Source organism: Mustelus asterias, chromosome 6 (assembly GCF_964213995.1).
Source record: "Mustelus asterias chromosome 6, sMusAst1.hap1.1, whole genome shotgun sequence".
In the NCBI taxonomy this organism is placed as follows: domain Eukaryota; kingdom Metazoa; phylum Chordata; class Chondrichthyes; order Carcharhiniformes; family Triakidae; genus Mustelus; species Mustelus asterias.
This window is the reverse complement of record NC_135806.1, coordinates 16,184,087-16,209,296: the sequence shown is the minus strand read 5'-3', so window position 1 is coordinate 16,209,296 and position 25,210 is coordinate 16,184,087. Positions and strand designations below refer to the sequence as shown.

The 25,210-nt window shown below is 42.2% G+C and overlaps 1 protein-coding gene across 1 annotated transcript in view; it reads left to right on the top strand.

The window, feature by feature from the left end:
* The window catches only part of dnah6 (dynein, axonemal, heavy chain 6), a 215,150-nt gene that overhangs the window by 105,844 nt on the left and 84,096 nt on the right, over positions 1-25,210 (top strand). Inside the window, exons 37-41 of the mRNA XM_078215309.1 lie at positions 457-580; positions 5,939-6,135; positions 14,016-14,219; positions 21,415-21,540; positions 24,818-24,982. Coding sequence (XP_078071435.1) covers positions 457-580; positions 5,939-6,135; positions 14,016-14,219; positions 21,415-21,540; positions 24,818-24,982 — 816 coding nt within the window. The remainder of the gene's footprint in view (positions 1-456; positions 581-5,938; positions 6,136-14,015; positions 14,220-21,414; positions 21,541-24,817; positions 24,983-25,210) is intronic.

Below are 25,210 nucleotides of genomic sequence, written 5' to 3'. Positions count from 1 at the left end.
TCCCCCACCGCTCCTCCGGGCTTTGCTCCTCTGCAATCACATTTCCTTACCACCTCTGCCACCTTGCCTTTGCCCAGTGCTACATTTCTGCTTGCTAGGTTGGCCTCCAAGGGGTCTGATTGGGACTGACCCAAATCTAACGTGGTGCAATCGGAAATGCATTTGGGCTGTGCAACTTGCTGGATGTATGTTAATGAGGCCTGGGTCTCCTGCCACAAGCCTCAGATGGCTCATCTGGGTATCTGTTTAAAACCAAAACACCCCACTGGCACCCTGCCAATTGTCATTAAAAAGTGTAAGTGTGCATTGATAAAGGTCACATTACCCCTGGATTAAGAACCAGCAAGAAGTTTGAGCTGATCAGCAATTACTGCAAGCACCTTTCAGGCTGCATTTTTTTGGCAAGAAGTTATGTTTGTCACATTACCCTTTAATGAGCATCCCTTTAATTAATAGACTGAACTCGATGCCACCTTGGCAACACTTAAAGAGAAACAGAAAAATCTCAGACAGCTTGATCAAAAACTTGAGGATCTTCAAGAACAATATGATAGCAGCGTGAGCGAAAAAGAGGAGCTTGGTGAGATCTTGTTAGAAATGTTCCATGATAATGTTCAATTCCATTTTTGATAGAAGATGAACAAGATTAGTGCAATTGAGTTTAGATCTAGTGGTATAAAGGAACATCGCAGACAATGAACCAACCCATTCATTTTCACCATTTTGAATTATAAACAGCTGGAATAAATTGTCAGAGAATGGTTAAAACCAGGATTATGGCACAAATTTAAGTAATTGCCAGATGTGTGATGGGCTGATACAAAGTTAGCATTCTGAGCAAATGAGATCAAATGGGCTGACGGGCCTTCTTTATTCAGAACTAGTTTGTAATGTTCTGACGCTTTAGCAACAGTAGCTGGACTTCAAAAATAAGGCTATGAAGCACTTTAAGGTTTTCTGAGGATATGAAGGGCACAACATGAGTGCGACTCCTTTCTTTACGGCTCATTAGAAGGTTGATCAAAAGTCACTTTAAGAGATAAAGTGGGGGTTTGCTGCCTGGGGTTGTTCTAGGAAGACTAAAGGTTGGTGGAATTGGAGACCTCCACCGGCAGGATGTTTGTTTTGATGCTGAGGTGGATTCAGAGTGGCGACCTCCTGACCAATATTTGTGCATCATGGAACCTCTTTGACTGAGGGAGGAACATTGAGAATGCGAAGGTTCATGAGAGAGAGAGAGTAGGGCAGTCCTAAGTAAACTCTGAGCAAATACTGCTCAGAGGAAATGTAATCCAGGACTTGGATGAGTAACATAATAAGGCTGGAAGGTGCGGTGGATAAGGGAACAAAGCTTAAAGATATGGTGAGAAGAGGGTAAAGCACAGATTGAAATAGAGCATGGGAGAACCTGAAGAACTGGAACTGGTAGGGAGAGCAAATGAGACCAAGCCACACAAGAGACAATGTGAGGGAAGTCAGCTGGCAGAATGAAGAAAAGGTGGCAAGGAAGGGGCAACATTAACAAGACTATTCACTGAAGCTGCAGAGAATGGCATGTAATGGTGTTGTCTAAAATAACTATGCTTTACTGATCACAGCACAGGAAGGCTTGCAACTGGCCTGCATGGAATGGAGCAGAACAATTTTGAAGCATTTAAGCATTTAATAGAATGTGGGCAGACAGACCTGGAGCAGTGAATGAAAAATGTCAGTGGGTTAGAAGAAATGGCCAAATAGAGCATGATTTGGTGGACCTGAGATAGCACAGTAGATTTGGTATGCTTTACGTGAGCCTTAGTTTTGCAAGGAGCATAACTGGAAAAAGAGGGAGTTTGGAAACCATAGAAGGAAGATTTCTTTTTGGGATGGATTGAATGTAGCTGGGCATTTAAGCAGGTTTATAAGGATGACAAAGTGGCACAGAGCTGGAGCACTCTGGGCCTGAGGGAGAACAGACAAAGGATAACTTTGGCCTGAAATTGGAGATGAATTGGAACAAATTGAAAGAAATAACTTACATTTATGTGTTGCATTTTCACATCTTTGCAATTCATGAAGTATTTTTGAAGTAGTTGTTGTTATGATGAATGGAACCATGGCAACCAATGACACAACAAAACCCAGGCCTGAATATTTCAGATCATAGAAATCATAGAAACCCTACAGTGCAAAAAGAGGCCATTTGGCCCATCGAGTCTGCATCGACCACAATCCCACCCAGGCCCTACCCCCGTATCCCTACATATTTACCTGCTAATCCCTCTAACCTACGCAGCTCAGGACACTAAGGGGCAATTTTAGCATGGCCAATCAACCTAACCCGCACATCTTTGGACTGTGGGAGGAAACCGGAGCACCTAGAGGAAACCCACACAGACACGAGGAGAATGTGCAAACTTAGACGGGAGCTCAACCCACCATCCAGAGAGTTGGCACAAAATGTATCCCCTCTGACAGGCCCGCTGCCATTTTACGCTCAAATGAATATTGATTGGCAGCAGGCAGGACTTCCTAAGTGCAGACATCCAATCAGATTGGTAGACAGCTCTCCAGCCCATCCGGACATTAATAGGGGCAAGGGTGGGGTTCCTGTCCGATGTCCTACTCACACTACCGTAAAATCACATCCGGGTTGGTGTGGGGCTGGAACCCAGAGGTAACCCTGTCAATGCAATTTCGCACTCCCCCCACCCGCCTCCCGCACCCCACCCGCCTCCCGCCGGCCGCCTCAAAACCCACCAAAGGTGCATAAAATTTAGGCCCCAAGAATCTCAATGAGATAACTGACCAGAAATCTGTTTTTTGTGCTGTTGCTTGGGAGATGATTATTAATTAGAGCACTGGAAGAACTCTCCTGTCCCTCAAATAGCGTTAAATGGGATCTCTTAATCTTTCCAAAGAGGACAGGAAGGCACTTGGGTTCACATCTCAAAGATGGCAATTCCTATAGTGCAACACTTCTCCATTGGGCTTTCACCCAGGTTTACATCCCTGGAATAATGCTTGAAGTCACAACATGTTAAGTCGGAATTAAGAGTGCTGATTTTGAGCCAGGTTTGAGAGTTGGTAAAGTACTTAGGGGGAAGGATTAGTGAAGGGCAGAATAGAGAGCCAAAATGGCATTTATTTACCTATGACTTTTTCTTCACTGGTCAAGTTGGCTCATGGTGTTTTGAGGTTTCCATGGACCAATGTAAGATATGATTTGTTCTTGGTGTCACTTGTCAACAATTTATCAGCCAGCAAAGTTGCAGGTTTACAAGTGAATTGCTGATTCATAATTCATAATGGGTTCATGAAGGGCAGGTCATGTTTGACTAATTTGGAGGAATTCTTTGAGAACATTACATATGCAGTGGACAATGGGAAACTGTGGATGTGGTGCATCTGGATTTCCAGAAGGCATTTGACAAGGTGCTGCACCAAAGACTGCTACATAAGATAAAGGTGCACAGTGTTACGGGTAATGTATTAGCATGGATAGAGGATTGGTTAACTAACAGAAAGCAAAGAGTGGGGGTAAATGGGTGTTTTTTTGTTTGGCGATCAGTGACTAGTGGTGTGCCTCAGGAATCAATGTTGGGACCGCAATTGTTTACGATTTACATAGATGATTTGGAATTGGGGACAAAGTGTAGTGTGCCAAAATTCACAGATGATACTAAGATGAGTGGCAGAACAAAGTGTGCAGAGGACGCTGAAAGTCTGCAAAGTGATATAGATAGTCTGAGTGGGGGAGGGTCTGGCAGATGGAGTACAGTGTTGTTAAATGTGAGGTCATCCATTTTGGTAGGAATAACAGCAAAATGGACGATTATTTAAATGGTAAATAATTGCAGCATGCTGCTGTGCAGAGGGACCTGTGTGTCCTTGTACAAGAATCACAAGGAGTTGGTTTGCAGGTGCAGCAGGTAATTAAGAAGGCAAATGGAATTTTGTCCTTCATTGCTAGAGGGATGGAGTTTAAAAACAGTGAGGTTATGTTGTAGCTGTATAAGGTGCTGGTGAGGCCACACCTGGAGTACTGTGTACAGTTTTGGTCTCCTTACTTGAGAAAGGATATACTGGCACTGGAGCGGGTGCAGAGGAGATTCACTTGGTTGATTCTGGAGTTGAGAGGGTTGACTTATGAGAGACTGAGTAGACTGGGGCTATACTCATTGGAATTCAGAAGAATGAGAGGAGATCTTGTAGAAACATCTAAGATAATGAAGGGAATAGATAAGATAGAAGCAGGGAAGTTGTTTCCACTGGCTGGTGAAACTAGAACTAGGGGGCATAGCCTCAAAATAAAGGGAAGCAGATTTAGGACTGAGTTGAGGAGGAACTTCTTCACACAAAGGGTTGTCAATCTGTGGAACTCCCTGCCCAGTGAAGCAGTTGAGGCTACCTCATTGAATGTTCTTAAGGCAACAGTAAAGGAATTAAGGGTTATGGTGAGCGGGTGGGTAAGTGGAGCTGAGTCCACGAAAAGATCAGCCATGATCTTATTGAATGGCGGAGCAAGCTCGAGTGGCCATATGGCCTACTTGTGTTCCTAGTTCTTATGTTCTTACAATCAAAGTTATAATTCTACAATATTACATATGCAAAGGGGGAAATTTTCGCTTTCATCCTCTGGGTGGCAATCTGATGGAATAGATTACCCAACCCTTAGAGAACCTACCTGATTTGCAGTCCTTTAAAATCAACCTGGCGTAAAATATGTAGCTTTTGCAGTGGATGGGTAATCGACTCCACCAGGTTACCGCATTGGTGTTAAAAATGATATCTAAAATTTGTAGCTGTCGTAACAAATTCTGTTCAAGGCTTTTTGTCCACAGATGGGGTAAGTTTCATCTTCTGCAGAGGACAAAAATGAACCAGTAATAAAGTGCTTTCATTGTACACCCTGCCTGATTTCTCTTTGCCTTGAAATCATTGGACAGGAAAATTAAGTGGCATGTTTTGTATGTTCAGTGAGTCTCACAAAGAGACTCTTAGTACTTTATGGTGAAACATTTAAGTGCTCATTGCAAACACATAACTATATATATGTATACTATGTATTGTATGTACTAACTCCATGCTTGCTTCTACACAGGTCTCTGTCCAGCCATGACTGACTCTATCAAGACTCTCAAGTCTTGAGTCTCTTTACATCACATTGTGGGCAGTATTATTAGCCAATCCTGCAATAACCCTTGCTATGCCAGATACTCTAATACACCAGCAGGTCTTTACTACCTGTTTACTGCCGCTGTCACAAGTTAAAATTATCCTGAGGAATTTTGATCAATTTAGAATAGACCGTGTTTTGCCATGTTATAAAATGTGTCAATGATGACAAGCTCTGCAGCTTGGTAACAAAAGCGTTTAGGGTTAACAGAGAAGTTAGTAGATTGGCTAAGAAATAGTGAAGGATAAAAGTAAATTACTGCGGATGCTGGAATCTGAAACCAAAAGAGAAAATGCTGGAAAATCTCAGCAGGTCTGGCAGCATCTGTCAGGAGAGAAAATAACTGATGTTTTGAGTCCAGATGAACCCTTTGTCAAAGTTGACAAAGGGTCATCTGGACTCGAAACGTCAGCTCTTTTCTCTCCTCACAGATGCTGCCAGACCTGCTGAGATTTTCCAAGAAATAGCGAAGGACCTTTTCAGCTGCATGGGTGAAAGTTAATACATATCAGAACAGGAAATGTATATAATGAAACCTAAACAGGAGGCAAGATGGAATGGGGAAAGTTATTCATTGAAAAATCATCAGTTTGTATTTTCAGGTTGAGGCACTGCAAATGTAATTTTCTTATTGTATAAAAGAATTATTAACACCTATACATCATTTTTTACCAAAACTGTGTTCAGAAGGTTTGCAATTTACTCAACTCAATCTCATTGCTCTTAAATAATTTCAATTGCAAATCTGCATGACTTTATTGTCCTTTTTTTTCTCTTTAGCACAAACAATGGAACTAACTCAGGCTCGATTAATGCGTGCTGGAAAACTTACAGCTGCCCTTGGAGATGAACAAATTCGCTGGCAAGAGAGCATAGTTCTGTTTGAACAGGAAATATCAAACGTAATTGGAAATGTCTTCATCGCGGCAGCTTGTGTTGCATATTATGGAGCCTTTACTTCTAAGTACCGACAGTTGGTATGTCATGGTCCTGTCAATGTAATTTAATCACTCAAGTGCGGCAAATCCTGAATCTACCCGTAACGGCAGGAGTAAAACTGAAAATTTTATTTTCAAATTATTTCAGTAGCCGTGAAATTGTTTAACAGTCTTTGTTGGCTTTCCTCTGGAGGGCAAGTGTGCTGTTGTCAACCAGACCATCTGAGAGGTGACAAAAATTTGCACACCCTGCTTAGTTGCTGTCCAAGGTGCAATATTGCTGCCTTTGGACATAGCAGTGGGCTAGATTCCTACATTTTCATCTACAGATGGTGGGCAGTGGTGCTAACTTATCATCACTTACTGAGGTGGCAAAACACATTGCAGCAAATAGATAGCTCTGTTGTAAACTGTAGACATCACATAAGATGAAGTCGGCAGCTCTTTAAATTAACATTATTATGATGAAGGTTGTAGCAGCTCAATATTGCATTTCTGAATTCAGCAATTATGTGCCTTTACTTTCTTTCTGAAAATAATAACTTGATGCAGATTTTGCTGTAATTCATTGGTTGTTTGTAGGGACACTGTTTAATTGCATAAAAATTAATAATTTTATTTGTAATCACGTAACTACTGACTTAACAATTTCACAGAGCAACCTCATGAATATTATATTTCAGTAATACATAATTGTTGTAGGAAATTCTTCTCGGTGGCCTGATTAATTTAAAGACTAAATCTTTTCATTAAACATTTCATTTCACAAAGGCAAAAAAAGTTTATTCAGTTTAATGAAATTCTTCAATTAAACTAGTTTTTATTAAAACATTGAAATATTAGAATCAAAAACATTAGAAATTAACAATATTCAGACAAACATACAAATAGGACAAGACAAATCCCATTTTGGCCAAAATGGGAGATCAATGGTTCCACCTACACAGCTAATGCACCAGCAGCTTTCACAAAAGATCTCAGATTTCATGCCAAAGAGCAGAATTGGTCATAGTTTTCGTTATCAGATTAATCGGCCCAGCACTTAATTAAAAACAATTTCATTCATTCACTGATCTTTCAATCTAACAATGGCAAGTCCTTCAATTAATCATATCTTGACACCTTCAAATATTGATCTGTCATTCGTCTGTCCGTTTTACGGAAGTTCTCTCCCAAAAATGGCTTCTTATGATTCAGCATTTCTCTAACCAGTTTAAACCGGCTCTAATACCAAAAGACATCTGGGTAATTTACTTTGTTGCATCATTTGTGCCTGACTTGTGCTGATATCTTTCATGAAAACATCTTTCATTTTACTGGCGTGTTACAAATTCATTTCTTAGAGACATTATTAAAGTGTTACTTTAATAGTTTGTATTATTCTCACACCACATATTAGAACATTAGCTGCTAATTATCCTCATGTTGGGTATTTAGAATTAATCAGAATTCTCAATTACAATTATAGTTAAAGATATTTCAGCAGTGACATCAAAAAGTGAAATATTAATCAGGCACCACTTAGGGAAAAAAAAGAGCGAGTAAATCGTGGCTTCTTGCAGGTTGTTTGATGCACCACACTACTTGTTTCAGGCTTTAAACAAATTCTGGACAAACTTTGGCTATGTCTTGCAACAAACTTTCCATAGTGTGTGGGAAAATGACACATGCTGAAGACACACTAAATGGCAACCGGGTGTATTGAAATAAACCCTTGTGGGTGTTAATCGTTACAATTTTTCTTGAGTCCTTATCCAATTCTAATTGTTGATAGGCATGGCCCATGTCTAGATTTGTATATGTTAGGCCTCCCGTTCGCTTTGCATAAAGATCCTCAAGCTTTGGAACTGGATATCTGACCAGCTTGGCTGCCTGATTGATAGTTAATTTGTAATCCTCACAGCTACAGACAATCTTATCCAATTTCAGTACAGGTACGATGGGGGCAGCCCATTCAGAAAAGTGTATTGGCTTAATGACTCCTAATTTTTCCAAACGTTCAAGTTCTGTCTCAACTTTTTGAAGTAAGAAAAAAGGCACTGGGTGAGCTCTAAAATAATTTGAGGCAGCATTCAAATGAATATAAATTTTAGCCTTGCCTCCCCAAATTCTGCCTAATACATTTTGAAAAGAAATCAGGGTATTTTCACGTATACTGAAGATATCTAGCCAATTTAGTTTTATTTGGCGTAACCAAACTCATGAGACCAGGGCTCTGGTCTTTTGTGACAATGAGTCACAGTTGGGTAGACTGCTGCTGATAAGTTACTGGTGCGGATGTAAAACCCAAAATGTTTTAGGGTTTTCTCTGTACATGTAGCCAATCTAGCTGTTGTATTACTTAATTTTAGGGGTTGAACTCTGCCTTGAAAGTATTTAAATGTGTGTTCCCCTATGATGGTAACAGAAGCACTGGTATCTACTTACATGCTTAGTGGTTTCCCATTTACCAGGGGTACTATTACTATAGGATCCCGATTTATTCCTTTTGACATTATTCAGTTGACAGATCTCAGATTCCTTTTCTGAATCATGTTCTAAATTATGGAGTCCAGGGCTAAAGTTTTACTGCTCCGTCTGCCACGGGAAACGGAACGGGCGAGGGGTGGAACATGGAAATGTCCGTTGACCTCGGACAGGACTTTACGGTCTCTGGACAAGCGAGGCTATAAAATCCCACCCAAAGTCTTTTTTTTGTTTAAGCCAGGTGTATTCTGTTTGACTCGGCACATAATTAGGATGTGGCCTCTATGATTGCAACTAAAACAGATAGCAGACCGGAATTTATATTTTTCCCGGAGGTGATCTTCCCCGCACCTATAGCATTCATCTGAATTTCTGGTTTGTTAACCCATTTTCTTTTTCTTCCATCACCCACTGCCACTCTGCATTGGGTTCCGGTTGGAGCAGGAGGGAGGCCAGCGATCAGGGTGGGCTGGGGGTGGGTCTGCTGAGGGCGCTTGCCTCCAGGGGTTGTGGCAGGCCTGCTAGGGTGCGGTGGTGGGGGGGATCGTCACAGCTGGGAGGGGCGGGGGGGCTGGAGATCGGGGTGCTCCGGGACAGGAAGGGGTCGGGGCTGGCCCAGGAATGCTTGTGGGGGCCGTGATTGGGCCGCGATCGGGCCATGGGGGGGGCGCAGGGGCAGCACTGTGAGGGTCCCGATCTGGCCAGCAAACTGCAGGCTGACAGTTCGGGGTCACTGCGCATGCACAGAGTTCCGAAGCTGTCAGACTCTGGTGTGAATAGGACCCCGCCCCCCCCGAGCTTTTAATGATATTCGCGATTGTGATCTTTGCAGTGCACAGAATGTGGGAGATTCTTGTCTGAACTCCCCTACTGAAAAAAACAATCGTGAATTGCACCATTTTTCCTGATAATTCAGCACTTAGAATCGCCCCCTTAATATCTGAAATTTCTGGAGATGTTAAATTTCTAATAAGATTATGAGAGGGAATTCAGCAACCTGGTCAGACAACCAGTGGGAATCCCAATGTCCCACTGAATGGAGTGTCAGTCAAAAATTGGGATTCCTGCTAGGCGAGAGGGTTGTTGGGATTCAACACTTCCTCTTTTGCAGACCACTTCTTCCCTTTGAAGAAACCATAGCTGTCAATAAGGCTTAGAGTCTATGTAAAGAATGCGGTCAGGAACAATGGAAGTACTTGAGATGCATTCAAGCGTGAAGGGAAATGTAAATAAACACAGCTGTCCGGAGGCTGTGTGGGCATCCATTAAGTTATCATTGGAAGCTGCTTTCAAAGCATTGCATTTTAAAATTGACAGATATCAGAGTTTTTCTATGAAATAGACTTTCAAAGGTTTCAACTTGCCAGGAAGGCTCAGAGACTTCAAATCAAAGCTGTGTGAATACATTGGGGCTGAGTGCACAGCTCTGAAGAATGAACCCCTCCACCCACCCCCCAGGTGAAATTGGTATCCCTCTGTCAGAGTACTTCAAAGATGTCTGCTCAAACCTGCAGCTTCTGACGGGGAGAAAAGGTAACCTCTGCTGCAGAATGGAATGCTGCAATGATTTAAAATCCTGCCAGTGACCGGGGTTGGGGGCATTAAGATTAAAGTGACCTGTCCACTTCAGAATTTTCAAGGCAGACAGGCAAGAATGGGAGATGTTGATCACAGAGCTGCTTGAAATCACCATACCAGGTGATCTTCAGGTCTGCCAGGCCTATAAGCGGCAGTCCAGCCACCAGAGTTCTATCCCGGGTGACGAGGCCAAACCCTTGACCCCAGCCTGAACCTACCCAAGCTCAGGAACCCTTGACTGGCCCTTCCACTGCAGCATGGCAGCAACAGGAGAGAAATTGGCCACTGGACATACCTCCCTGAATGTATCAGGGCCCAGGGTGTCAAAGGGTAAAGCACCATTGGCACTGCTAAGGCACGGAAAGTGGGCCTGAGTGAGGATCTGAGGGGAGTTGAGTGGGGAGGGGGGCCTGAAAGGGGGTGGGTTGTGTACCCTTATGCCTGAGGGGTGGCCCATTATTTGAGTTGCCCCTCTTTGTTGAGGAGTAGGTGGTGCTCCCTTGGTCAGTTGTGGGGGGCGGGGTCACCAATTTATTTTTTGAGGGGAAGGGGGTGGGGGCCTGTCCATGAACATTGAGATGGGAGCGGTCTTTAAAAAAGGTGCCCTGATCTCTGAACAGTGGGACTGGCTGGCATGAATCGCGGGATGGGTTCATTTGCATTTTTCAGGAGGGTGTACTCACCTGACATACGCTGCCAGCACCAATGGGAAACACTCCCGCTGTCCTACTGTCCTGGGCATGTGGTTGCCTAGGCAACATCTTGGTGGAATGTCACACCTGTCTTTGTCAGGACTCACCCCAAAACAGCAGGGCCAATAAGGCCTCAGATTTTCCATCTCCAGGATTACCTGGTTGCAAAGGAGAACTAATAAAACTGATTATGCAAAAAGAAAATGCTAATGACTCCTAACTGCCTCTATTGTATGTGGTTAGGTTTTGACCATGGCAGATGGAAACTTCTCAACATAAATAGAATATTAATTGTTTTCCATGGTGCATAAATGGCCAGTTGTCACATAACTGAAACGCTTTGATTTTTAGAAGTATTTTATTATAAGTGATGCTTGCTTTTTGCAGTGGACTGTAGAATGCAGGAGTAATATCAGAAGGAATATCACTGATAACCTCACTGATAATATCAGGCTATAATATCTAGCCTTCTACCAAGTCACAAACTTGAGGTTTAAAACCTCCTTGAGAGGCATTTCCAAAAGGGCGGAATTGTATCAGCATGTCCGCCCGAGGTTCGTATGACCCTGCCCGAGGCCAAAGGAGAATGCTGTTCTCTGAGCCTCTCCCTACCCCGGAATCAGGGCAGGCATGCCGGTAAAATTCCAGCCCCTGTGTTTGTTAGAAAAAGGGGAACTAATTCTCTACAAGTATTATCAAGGCTCTCTACGCTACTAGTTGTGCACCTCTTATGCCGAAGGAATTTCACAGAATTCGGTCTTCAGTTTTCCGGACTCATCTGAACTGCAGCCCCCTTGAACTCAACTACAACTCGACTACTATTCTGTTTGAGTTTTAATACTCGTAGAAGTGAAACTCCTTCCTTTTACTGCACCTTCCTCATGTGTATGTGACATGTGTGAAGTTGCGATAAACTTTCCTGAAAAGAGTGTGTGTGAATGGCTTAAAAATCCATGAAAGCCTACTTGTAAAAACTGGCCACAAATAAATGAGGGCTTAGGAACACACTCCAGCCTTATCTAAATTAAATCACACTGATTGCAGGTGGAAGATTAGAAGAATTAGAGGCTAGGATATTCCAGAGCTCTTCTCATCAGGCAAGATTAGCACCCAGAGTGGGAACTATTGTGAGAAGCCCTATGTCGTATTGCACATTGGCATAGAACAAAGAACAGTACAGCACAGGAAACAGGCCCTTCGGCCCTCCAAGCCTGTGCCGCTCCTTGGTCCAACTAGACCAATCATTTGTATCCCTCCATTCCCAGGCTACTCATGTGACTATCCAGGTAAGTCTCAAACGATGTCAGCGTGCCTGCCTCCACCACCCTACTTGGCAGCGCATTCCAGGCCCCCACCACCCTCTGTGTAAAAAACATCCCTCTAATATCTGAGTTATACTTCGCCCCTCTCACCTTGAGCCCGTGACCCCTCGTGAACGTCACTTCTGATCTGGGAAAAAGCTTCCCACCGTTCACCCTATCTATCCCCTTCATAATCTTATACACCTCTATTAGATCTCCCCTCATTCTCCGTCTTTCCAGGGAGAACAACCCCAGTTTACCCAATCTCTCCTCATAGCTAAGACCCTCCATACCAGGCAACTTCCTGGTAAACCTTCTCTGCACTCTCTCTAACGCCTCCACGTCCTTCTGGTAGTGCGGCGACCAGAACTGGATGCAGTACTCCAAATGTGGCCTAACCAGCGTTCTATACAGCTGCATCATCAGACTCCAGCTTTTATACTCTATACCCCGTCCTATAAAGGCAAGCATATGCCTTCTTCACCACCTTCTCCACCTGTGTTGCCACCTTCAAGGATTTGTGGACTTGCACATCTAGGTCCCTCTGTGTTTCTATACTCCTGATGACTCTGCCATTTATTGTATAACTCCTCCCTACATTATTTCTTCCAAAATGCATCACTTCGCATTTATCCAGATTAAACTCCATCTGCCACCTCTCCGCCCAATTTTCCAGCCTATCTATATCCTGCTGTATTGCCCGACAATGCTCTTCACTATCCGCAAGTCCAGCCATCTTCGTGGCTGACGGAAAGTTTTAAATTTTAAGGTTTAAAGTGTATTAGTGTCACAAGTAGGCTTACATTAACACTGCAGTGAAGTTACTGTGAAAAGGATACAATGATTCCCACTGCCTGTCAGTGGCGGGCCACATTTCCCGCTGTTCAATGTCAGAAACCTCATAATACATCAGCATACCATTATCGGGCCCATATGCCAGAATATGCCCCTGCATCAATTAATGGTGGGGGTGACATAAGAATGCTACGATGGGTTTCAAAACGTGTTTGCCTGGTGAGCAGAACTCCGTAGGGAGCTCAGAGCTGAGTGCAGCACTCACGGAGTGGCATGTCTTCAAGCAGTGGGAGGGAAATCAGCAATTAAGTGAGGGTGACAGGGTGAATCGAGGGGGCAGGCAGTGAGTCAGGGAGGACAGGATGTGAGTTGGTGGGACAGAGGTGTGTGCTGGGGATGGGGGCATGGGGAGGTAAGTGTTGGGAGGGCCTGGAAGGGATGAGTAAAGGGGGAAATGTGGGTGAACCTGAGTGCAACATGTTTCCTGGGTCTGGCAGTCATGACTTCCCAACTAGCTGTGTGCAGGGGCGGCCTTTAAATATTGCACCCAGATCATAAAAGTGCTGAAGTGATGATAGGGTGGGATAATCAGAGGCCGCCAACCAGCGATAGGGCGTGGAACCCATGCCTGCCAATCTTTCAACCGCACAATACGGCAAAAATTCCGCAATTACCGTCAGCAGCCTCAATGCCACTTTTCCTTGCTGATATCGGAGATAATTCCGCACAGAGCATTTCAGTCTGTCTCTCTATTCTCCAGCCGTATATTGATTTAAATAAGTAAAATTAGAAGGCCCAAGTGCAGCACATGAGCCACACCACCTGTTTCAGTGTAATTTGTGTAACATGTCTTCTGCTTGTATTAAACTTTTACTGTTTACTTAATGTGTAATTCACACACTTAATATTCTAGTCTGACTTTTATTACAGTGAAGGGGTTTATGAAGCACTTTACGAATTCAATTCTGTTGCATTATATTTTTCTCTTTTATTATTGCTGGATCCATCTTCATTGTAAAAGGAATCAAATTGTAGTAACTGTTTTACAATTGTCAATTACAGCTGTTGTTTTTTTTTAATCTAACAGCTAATAGATGACTGGATTAAAGGTTGCAAGGAACTGGGAATTCCTATCAGCGCAGACTTCAGTCTCATCAACATCTTAGGTGATGCATTTGAGATTCGTCAGTGGAACACTGACGGTCTGCCCCGGGATAATGTTTCCACTGAGAATGGCATCCTTGTGAAGCGAGGCCATCGGTGGCCCCTGATGATTGATCCACAGGACCAGGTAACTGTACAGCTTCATAAACTTCTGGTGACAGACTTTCAAGGGTTTGGAATATTCTCGACTACATACTACTTTTCAAAACCAGTTTTTAAAATTTCCCTTTTGATAGTCATTGATAGTGTTAATACTGTAGCTAAAATCATGACTTAATTGTACAGTATAATGCTTTATTTGAAAGATATCTTAACTTGTAACTAAAAATGCGTTGCAGCTAAGAACTGCTGGCTTTTGGTAAGATAGATGGGTGTTTCTGTTCTAAGTTTAGTTAGTTTCATCTTCAGTGTTGTTTCCAATGAAAATTGTACAGGCAACTTACGTGGATTTGTAAGGAATAATCATTAAGACAACATATATTGATATGTAAGGAATAATCATTAAGACAACATATATTGGAAGGAATAATTATTAGGACAAGTAGGAGATAATAATTAACATAGAAGAGATCATCACTACTTAAGAAGCTCTCATATATCATCACATATCTTATTAAGCATACACTTGTACCCTTTTAAGTGCACAATACCTTACCAGGTCAGTACACATGGATACTCACATAAATGAACATAAAGGCTAAAAGAAGTCAAGCAAACACACAGAAGCTGAAAGTAATTTCTTAAATAAACTTAAGAAAGTCAGACAACGGGAAAAAAAGACTTGGCATAGCAGGATGCCCTAGAATGGCTGATTAGACAATAAACTTCAGATAAGAAGGCAAGAAGTAACCACAATGATATCATAGCACATTCATTAGTGACCAATCAGAAAGAAGGCAGATAACGTAGGTCTAGTAAACCATGGTGGCTAACGAAAAGTGGCCTTGAGGTCTGTAAAAAAAGCCTTGACTGTAAGATAAGAATGATGAAATATGAAGCTAAATGTGTATAAAAAAGACTGTCAGAGCACTGGTTTTTTGGGATTCATCTGGAAATCCCGGCTTTATTGAAATGTATTAGCTAATAAAGCCTTGCTGCCTGGAAGATCAAGACTCAGACTCTCTATTCTGATTGATGAACTCTTCTTGCCGTCCACGGGGAACCACGGCAAATCCTAGAAAAGTTCAATAATGTTCTCTCATTCCATTTGCTCTAAATTTTGAGCGGCACTTACTTTGTAACGGAGTGTCAATCATATAAATTGTCTGGCTGCCCTCTTCAGCTGTTAAAATGATGTGATTGCGTTAGCAATGCCATTCAGGCAAGCAATCTGAAATGTGATTAACTTTCAAATAAATCTCTATGAACACACTCATTTGATAAACAAAATGAAATAAATGTGAATGCTGAAAATATACTGTTGGGAACAGCAAGTGAATGACAGACTAGTTATCAGTTTGGACTCCATCCTATTTAGCATAACAGCAGATGTATATTTTTAACGGTATTGGAACATTTTTCCAACAGAAAAGACTGAATAGAAAAGTTCTGTCTGAGTATTCAGATTTGATCAAAGTGTATTCACTTCAGTTCCTGGAGAAGGCATTGAGAAAGAAGGTGGTTATAATGTTCACAATGTGGGCACAAAAGTTGTTTTTCCCAAAGACGGAAACACCACAAGGAATTTGCTAGTCTATGGAGTTGACAACAGTTTTGTTGGGGAGTCTCTGGTCCTGAATGCTGAACAGAATTAATCCCCATCCTGATTGTGAACACAGTGAAATTAAAAATAAGCACATCAACAGTCTGATTTTTAAATAGGAAGCTGCTAACAGAAACTTCTGATTGAGTCAGATGTTTAGGCTGCAGCAGAATAGTTGGAACTTTATTTAAGCAAAGCAAGGCAGCTAACTGATCAACCATTTTCATTATTTTCCATCATTTTGCAAAGTTGTCTTATTGACTCGATGGGCCGAGTGGCCTAATTCTGCTCCTATGTCTTATGGCCTTATGGTCTAATGATTGAATTAAGTAAGCCTGATCACAGTTGCTCTTGTTGTCTCTGAAATAACAGTCTAACAAATCAAAGCTCATGCTGTCTTACCAGTTTTTTTAACTCAAGTTTTAAAAGATTGAAGCAGTCAGGTTCCACTATGTCCTTAAATCTCTAATGTGGGACTTCTTTGGGTGACACAAAACTTGGCAGTATTATAAGCTGTGAAGAGAACATTCCATAATTTCAAAGGGGCACAAACAGTTGGTGGAGTGGGTAGAATGCAGAAAAGTGTGAGGTGATGCATTTTGGCAGGAAGACATAGAGAAGCAATATAAAATAATGGATAAAATTCTAAAAGGGGTGCAGGAGCAGCGGGACCTGCGTGTATATGTGCATAGATCATTGAAGATAGGACAGGTGGAGATAGCAGTTAATAAAAGCATATAGTATTCTGGGTTTTATTAATAGGGGCATAGAATACAAGAGAAGGAGGTTATGCTGAATTTATACAAGACACTGGTTAGACCTCAGCTGGAGTAATGTGTGCAGTTCTGGGTGCCACACTATAGGAAGGATTCAAATGCATTGGAGAGTGCAGAAGAGGTTCACAAGAATGGTTCCAGGGATGAGAAACTTCAGTTGTGAGGATACATTGGAGGGGTTAGGACTGTTCTCCTCGGAGAGAAGGAGACTAAGAGGAGATTTGATTGAGATGTGCAAAATCATAATGGGGCTGGGTAGAGTAGATAGGGAGAAACCATTCCCCCTCGTAAAAGGATCAAGAATGAGAGGGTCCCGATTGAAAGTGATTTGCAAAAGAAGCAAATACGATGTGACAAAAAAACATTTTCACACAGAGTGATTGAGGTCCTGAACGCACTGCCTGGAACTGTGCTGGAGGCAGGTTCAATCGGGGCATTCAAGAGGGCATTAGATAATTACCTGAATAGAAACAACATGCAGGGGAAAAGGCAGGGGAATGGCACCAAGTCACAATGCTCGATTAGAGAGCTGGTGCAGACATGGTGGGCCAAATGGCCTCCTTCTGTGCCTTAACGATTCTGTGATCTACTGACTCCAAAGCTGAGAGAGCTATTTTTGAGCCTCGGCTACTATTCAATTTAAAAATGATAGTTCATTGAAATTAAGACGATGGGGCAGCCTGGGAGATGCTGCATTTAGAACTCAGCTCTGTGTCTGAGGAGTTATTGATGATAATCAAGAAGATGGATAACAAGAGTGTGAACAATCACATTTTCATTATTTATATATCATATATGTTTAGTTTGTGTGTGTATGCATCCATAAAAACAGAATAATGGGGAAAATATTCAGCAGGTAAGGTGACATCTGTGGAAAGAGAAACAAAATTGATGGGGTTTTTCCCAGACCATTAGATGTGAGTTTGCAAACAACAAGCAGCCTCGAGAGGTTCCAGAAATTGGCATTAAGTTGAGATTCCAGCATGATTCCTCCCATTACTGACCTTCCCCAGTGGAGTTGAAGAAGAATAAGGAATCCCTTTGGATCTGTCAGGGAAGTGATCAAGAAGTGGTTGAGGTTGTTAAGGCAATTATGAGCTGCTTATAAAATTAACCCTGAATTTCACAGCCATGGAGCTATTTTTCTGACCTGTCAGCCAATCTCTAGATTCAGAGGTCATTTCCCAATGCTGAGAGCTTCCTCAGCAAAACTGTCAGGCAGGGAAGGTTTTAGTCAATTTCACTGAAGAGCTTCAGCCATGGCCATTGAGAGACTGCAGTTCAAAGCACCTATTCCCTCAGAGACTGCTTTCTCTGTTTGTCAGGTGATTTTCAATTTCTAGGAAGGCACTTTACCTGTCTAGCTTCACTTACCTTCAGTTCCTCTTCATTGCTGCTAATCTTCACCATGCCATAGAAGCAGCTTATGCAACCAGTTGATAAACGGTGCAACCCTCAACACACACAATGTATCAACTCTCTAGACATGCCCAAATTCAGTACCTCAGGAGGGTCAAGTTCTCATGGTTGGTTGATGCTGTCATCTTCAGCCTTCTGGGTCAAGACCTCTTTCCCAGTGGACAAGGTGGGCATGTATTGCCAGTGGTTGTTCAGGTGTCTGTAACTGGAAAACCATCCACTCTGTTCAACCTTCCTGGTCTTTCCAGGGCCAGCCTTTCACCAAACCATGTGCTTGCTTCTGTGAGGAGAGAAAGCAGAAAAAGTGCTCATAGTAGTTTGTGGGGCGAGGAGGAAGGGAAACCATTTGTGGGACGTGACTGTGTGGCATGGCCATGGGTAGAGAGGGCCATAGGCTGAGATGAGTGAGGCTGTTGGATGTTCAGATGCATTGGTGAATGTGCCTGCAGGGACTGGAGTTGCAAGGTGTGAGGAAAGTTTGATTTTGATTTGATTTATTATTGTCACATGTATTAGCATACAGTGAAAAGTATTGTTTCTTACGCGCTATACAGACAAAGCATGCCGGTCATAGAGAAGGAAAGGAGAGAGTGCAGAATGTAGTGTTACAATCATAGCTAGGGTGCAGAGAAAGATGAACTTAATGCAAGGTAACTCCATTCAAAAGTCTGACAGCAGCAGGGAAGAAGTTGTTCTTGAGTCGGTTGGTACATGACCTCAGATTTTTGTATCTTTCTCCCAATGGAAGAAGGTGGAAGAGAGAATGTCCGGGGTGCCTGGGGTCCTTAATTATGCTGGCTGCTTTTCCGAGACAGTGGGAAGCATAGACAGAGCCAATGGATGGGAGGCTGGTTTGTGTGATGGACTGGCTACATTCATGACCTTTTATAATTCCTTGAGGTCTTGGGCAGAGCAAGAGCCATACCAAGCTGTGATACAATCAGAAAGAATGCTTTCTATGGTACATCTGTAAAAGCTGGTGAGAGTCGTAAGGGTTGGATTTTGTGGGTGCCACAGTCACCCCGCACCCCCTCTCCTGGCTAAAAGGTCACTGGGGATCCCAATGGATTTCCTGCACTTCTGAGGGCCTGTGAGTGCTGGTTCTGCACTTGCAGCACGCTATTAATACTGAAATGAGGCCCGACTCATAAAATGTCTTAGGCATCTCAACAGTAAATCATATGTACTTCTCTCATCATGCACCCAAAGTAAGCCCAGGGCAAAAAAAATGTCTTTAGTATTGCAAATGAGAACTGTGGAAGTACCACTTAGATGTATATACTCTATACTTATTATGATAACATTCTATTAGCCATTGTGATCACCTTTGGCCTGAAAGCAGTACAATAAGGAAATTTTGCAATCTTTTAAAATGTTTGTGGAATCAGTAATTGGTTATAAGTATGTTTAAAAGAGGACTTTTAACAGTTGCCATCTATTGTAAATAAATCAATGGTAACTTTTTTCAATAATAATGAATATTGGCCCATGTGACCTGGTGACCCTTGACCTGGAATGAGTACCAGCAGGAAGGCCGTTAATGTGTGAAGCCATGTGGCCAAACATGAGGGCCAACTCCTGCTTCCAATTCTTCTACTCATGTCAGAGCAGCAGACAAATGAAAGCTGTAGCAGGTGAAGAACTGAGAAGGCACATTTACAAGGAACTGTGTGTCAAATGCAGTTAAAAAGTACAGAAAGCAAAAGACAGAGTTAGAGTAGAGACTTACAATTCAGTGGCTACGCTTCCGTTTTGCCAGCGCTGACCAGACAGTTTAACGGTATTTAATAAAGGAGTCAGGCAAAGGAGGCTCTGGGGAATCTGTGTCATCAAGACTGTCATGAACCTAGTGACAGAAGTTCTGCAGGAGTATTCCATTCAGATGATGATCCTCGCTCGCCTGGAATACGGCAGTCAGTAAATGCAAACTGAGGGCCAATCAATTGAATAGGACAATGAGAGTTGCTATGAGCCAGAGGTCAAGTTAGAGAACTTTGGAACTGCACACGATGCCACATTTCTGAGTGAAGTGATGTGGCTGCTTTTAGTTGTGTAAGACATATCTTTGGTGCCTCGACTCTAAAGTGAAATTTACCTTTTATATTTCAAGCATGATTTGCATGTTGATCCATGTAATTTGTACGTGTTCCAATTCGTGTTAGAGGTACAGGTTACAACAACTGAAATCATGTCAGTAATTTCTCCATGATGTGGAGATGCTGGCGTTGGACTTCTCACCTATGCACTCACCTGATGAAGGAGCAGCGCTCTGAAAGCTCATGATTCCAAATAAACCCGTTAGACTTTAACCTGGTGTTGTGAGACTTCTTACGGTGATTTCTCCATTTGAGAATTGTTTAGTAAATTTGGTTATTTAAGTTTAAGGTTCCTCCACAGAGATTGAAATACCATGTTTGATCGCCTTTTGTATCTGTGAGCTAGAATTTAATGACTCATTGACTTCTCATCTCCACTTATCCACCCTCATAATGCATCCCTCTTTAGATTGGACTTCCTTACAGTGTGAACTATCTCATATTTTGCTTGTCTGGCCTTTAAACAAATTTCAATTCCTTTCATGATTCACTGTCAATTCCAGATTTGGATGTATTTCCCGCTGTCGGTGACACGCTCGACCGGTTCGGGAAGAAAGGGGATTGAAAATAACATGACTCCATTGGGTAGGATGTCACAAGGTTATCAAGTGTAGCATCGACATCCTACAGTTGTTTGAAGTCATGAGGTTACACTAAGGCTTCATTTGAAGCAATTTATTAAAAGCGGCATTTCGGATTTTTGGCTAAGATGCAAATGAGATCAAGCCTTGGAGGAGGTGCAATGCCTGCTCCAATCAGCTTGGATCATGTAGATCAAGCCCAAGACAGGAAGTGAGAGGCCTGTCTTGTCAGCTTGGATCAGGAATGTCTCACTTGCTGAGACTCTAAATTGGACTATAATTGGATTGAATTGGATATATAAACAAAAAAAAATATTTATACATTTTATTTTTTCACATCGACAATGGAACCGCATGTAAGCAAAATCTATTCCTGCCGAGCTGGAATTTTCTTCAACAGCCTATTTTGACAATTCTTCAGCTCTCATGTTGAGGCAGATATTAAAGTGCATCTGATTAAATAATGCAGTGAGGCAAACAGCGGCTTCCTGCTGGCTGGGAGAGAAAATTGATCAGCCGCAAAATAAATTGTGATGGTAACCTTATGGATGTTAGTAAAATCCAAGTGGTAATTCTCAAACTGTCAATCTGACTGGGCTCTGATTCTGCACACTATTCTTCCAAAATCAAACTCTGTTCGAGAATAATTGCTACAAAGAGTAGCAAATCTCGACTCCTTTGTTTTAAAGAATGTTTATGTTTCCATTTTATACAAAATCTTTAATAATGCGTTCATGATTCTACACAGGCAAACCGCTGGATTAGAAACATGGAAATTAAAAATGGCTTGAAGATAATTAAGCTAACAGACTCTGGCTTCTTACGCACATTAGAGAATGCTATTCGGCTTGGCATGCCAGTACTATTAGAAGAGGTAAATATATTCTGCTCTCTGTTTTTAATCTCACCCAAATAAGTAACTCAGCACTCGAGCATTATTCAAGTATGATACACATTTGGTCTATTGTACTTCAGATTTCACCGATCAGACATGCCACTTCGCTGTAGAGGCAAAACAACATTAAGTAGTCAAGTGCTCACTTTTGCACAGAGCTATGGATGTAATGGAGGAGGTCTTGAGAAGCAGTGGGGAGCATCCCTGCCTCTGAACTAGAAGTCCCGGGTTTGAGTCCCTCCCCAGGACGTAATGGCCTTCATAATATAGCTAAACAGGTTAAGTGTCAGCCTGCAAACTGCTTTCAGCATGCCAATGGCTGGAGGTAAGAGCAGGAGACATTCTTGGTCAGCCATGCTTGATGCAGAGTGGCACACCTCAAGCTATTAGCCTCTGCTGACAGGCTAGCGACCTGTTTCAGGTTAAAAACTCGCTATGGAAACAGATGGACACCCACCTTGTGCACCACTAGGTGCAGAAAGAGAAACAATTACAAACAACATGTGTGTAATACAGTTCAAAAGGACAGACAACCAAAGATGGAACGAGAGCAGAGATTTAGAATTCTTCTTTAGTTTTGCCAGAGGCAACTAGATGGTTTACATCGTTCATTAGAGTCAGATAAAGGAGGCTTTGGGCAATGTGTATTAGCAAGATTCTCATCGTCTAACCTCACATCTGAAGCTGAACAAACATTTTGCAATATGCAAAGTTTTCACAGCAATGAAAAAATAAAACAATTGATCTAAAGCCCTGATGACATAAAATTAATATGTCATTGCCTTAAGGAGGTACAAATACACTAATTATGTGAACTAATCATAGATCGTGGCCAGAATTCTAGCCCCATCACTCGTCTTGGAACCTGAGCGGATGAGGAGCGGACAATAGAAATGTCCATTGACCTTGGGTGGGATTTTCCAATCTCGGGTCAAGCGAAGCCATAAAATCTCGCCCCATGTCTTAAATTGTACCACACTTCCACCCTTACAAGAAGTGCATGATCATACTTAGCTTGAGCAAGGCAACTGGAAATCCATATCAATATACTTGCATACAATTAGTTATGTATATTTATTAATATCTGTATATCCATTAATATCTGTATATTTATCAATATACCAGTTAATTGTAAATACGTATTCAAGGCTACATCTATCAGACTTCCAAATGTATCATGTTGCACTTGGCTTCCAAACACTAAACTGACACCTAGGCTTCCATTATGGTGATCCAGATACGCATTGCTCACCAGAGTTGTATCGACAAAAAATAGGCATCCAGTGTGCATGGTAGATATATTCAAATAGATGTCTAAAACCTGCTAAAAGAGCTCTGTGCCAGCTGTGTTCAAGAGAATAGGTGCCTACATCCGACCTAAAGGGACCATTTAGGGTCCTCACCGAAAAGTAAAGTTTTAAACAAATGTGAATGTGGAACAGGAACTTGCAGAACTGCTATCTCCAAGATAAAACAGTGAGCCTCTGCTACTTACCTCTCTCTCCCTGCTGCCACCTGCACTCATCTACCGCCGCCCCCCCCCCCCACCCAATGCCTAACCCGCCTCATTGATGTCCTGATCGACTCTCCTTCTATTTGCCAGATAAATTATTACCCAGTCTCCCAATCAATTGTCTTCCAGTTGCTAGCTTGTTCCTCCCTCTATTTTTCTCCCCTCCCTCTCAGTTACATCTCTCTTCTCCCAATTCCTCCTGATTATTTATTCTTCCCCTTCAACAAACCTAGCTAAGGACCATTGTTGCCAAAACAGAAGATAGAAATGTGAGTTAGCGAGCTGCCTGGTTGCACTCATGGAGTGTTATTAATGAAGCCTAAGGTCCAATATTGAGCACATCTTCCAATTACTCGTTCCCTACATCCAGTCCACATGGCAAGCCAGCGCAAACAATTTATTGGGCCCAGGAATCACATGATCAAATATGCAAATATATGCATCTCACTTGACAAAGAAAAGACAGAATATCGATGATTTCCAAATCAAGAATGTATTGGAACACTCTCACTCAGTGCTATCCCTTGACTGTCTATTCTTTGTGAGGAGTCAGTATCTCTGTTCTACACTTGGACAGATATAATGCCAGATCATGGCATTATGCTTAGAGTTTTCACATAAGAAGATCAGATTTGCGAAAACTGAAGGTCAATAAAAATCTTAGATTTATCATGTAATGAAAAACCAGTAGCCACTCTTCAGTAGCCCGGTTTCATTTCATGGTTTGTGACATAACAGCCCCATTGATTTGCAACTGCCCACCTTCCAACTCAGCATGGGACATCAGTAATATAACAGTAAAAGTGATACAATTGTGTCCATTTTATATTCATCGTGCTGCATTTCTATGCAGTATTTTAGCTTCACACTTTTTGATCAGCTGAAACAAAAAATGAATCACATCACCTTCCTTGTTCCACCTTCTCTGTCGCCAGCATTGTCGCAAGACCCCTCCAACCATATATTTTCCACCTGACCTTGGTACACACCTTCAATCCAGTTAATGTTGCCTCCCATCTTGTTACTTACCCTGGACCTGAAAGGAAGCAAAAGATAGAAACGGGTAAAGTGGTAAAGAGACATGTATGGGTCATGCAAAAACATTGGAGACATCAATTAAGGAAAGGAGAACGAAGGGAAGACTGAGACAGATCATAGATCACAGAATCACTACAGTGCAGAAGGGGGGCATTCAGCCCATCCCCGCAACCCCACATATTTACCCTGCTAGCCCCCCTGACATTAAGGGGCAATTTAGCATGGTCAATCAACCTAATCTGCGCATCTTTAGAGAGTGAAAGGAAACCAGAGCACCCGGAGGAAACCCACGCAGCAACAAGGAGAACATGCAAACTCCACACAGAAGTGATCCGAGGCTAAAATCCCTGGCACTGTTAGGCAGCAGTGCTAACCACTGCGCCACAGTGCTGCCCCTGCGGCAAAGAAATACTGAAGTAATTAGAAGAGATGTGCAATATTCTGAATGTGAGCAATACTTCATGAGAATAGCCACAACATTACACATGTGGCCACAATGTCAGATCACATTGTGCCCATTTTACATCCATTTCAGGCCGGAAGTTGATCTAAATTGTTGAATAGTTCTGTTGATAAAATAGCGTATCCTCTGACTGACTGAGAGCAAAATTTCTCTATATCTGCTCCTATCTGTGCTTGTCCACCATCACATTAAAACAGCAATCATTTGTTATGTTGACTTAATATTTTCTTTTGAAATTATAGCTGAGGGAGAGCTTGGATCCATCCCTGGAACCGATTCTTCTCAATCAGACATTCATGACCGGTGGCAGATTACTCATGCGGTTGGGAGACTCAGACCTTGATTACGACAAAAACTTCAAATTCTACATGACAACCAAAATGTCCAATCCACACTATCTACCGGAGGTATTTCCGATTCCTTTTTTTTCCAACTTTCTTCATCCCCCCCCACTCTCTCTTTTACTTCAGGCATTCACAATGTTGTTACGTTATGATTGAAAGTATGGTTTTAAACATTTGTAGGCCTCTGGATGTTTACCCCAGTGCCAACTCTTCACAGGGTGAAGCCAGACAATATGGATTGATAGTTATTTACTCATGAAAAGACATCGGACAGCTAACCCTGATCCTGCC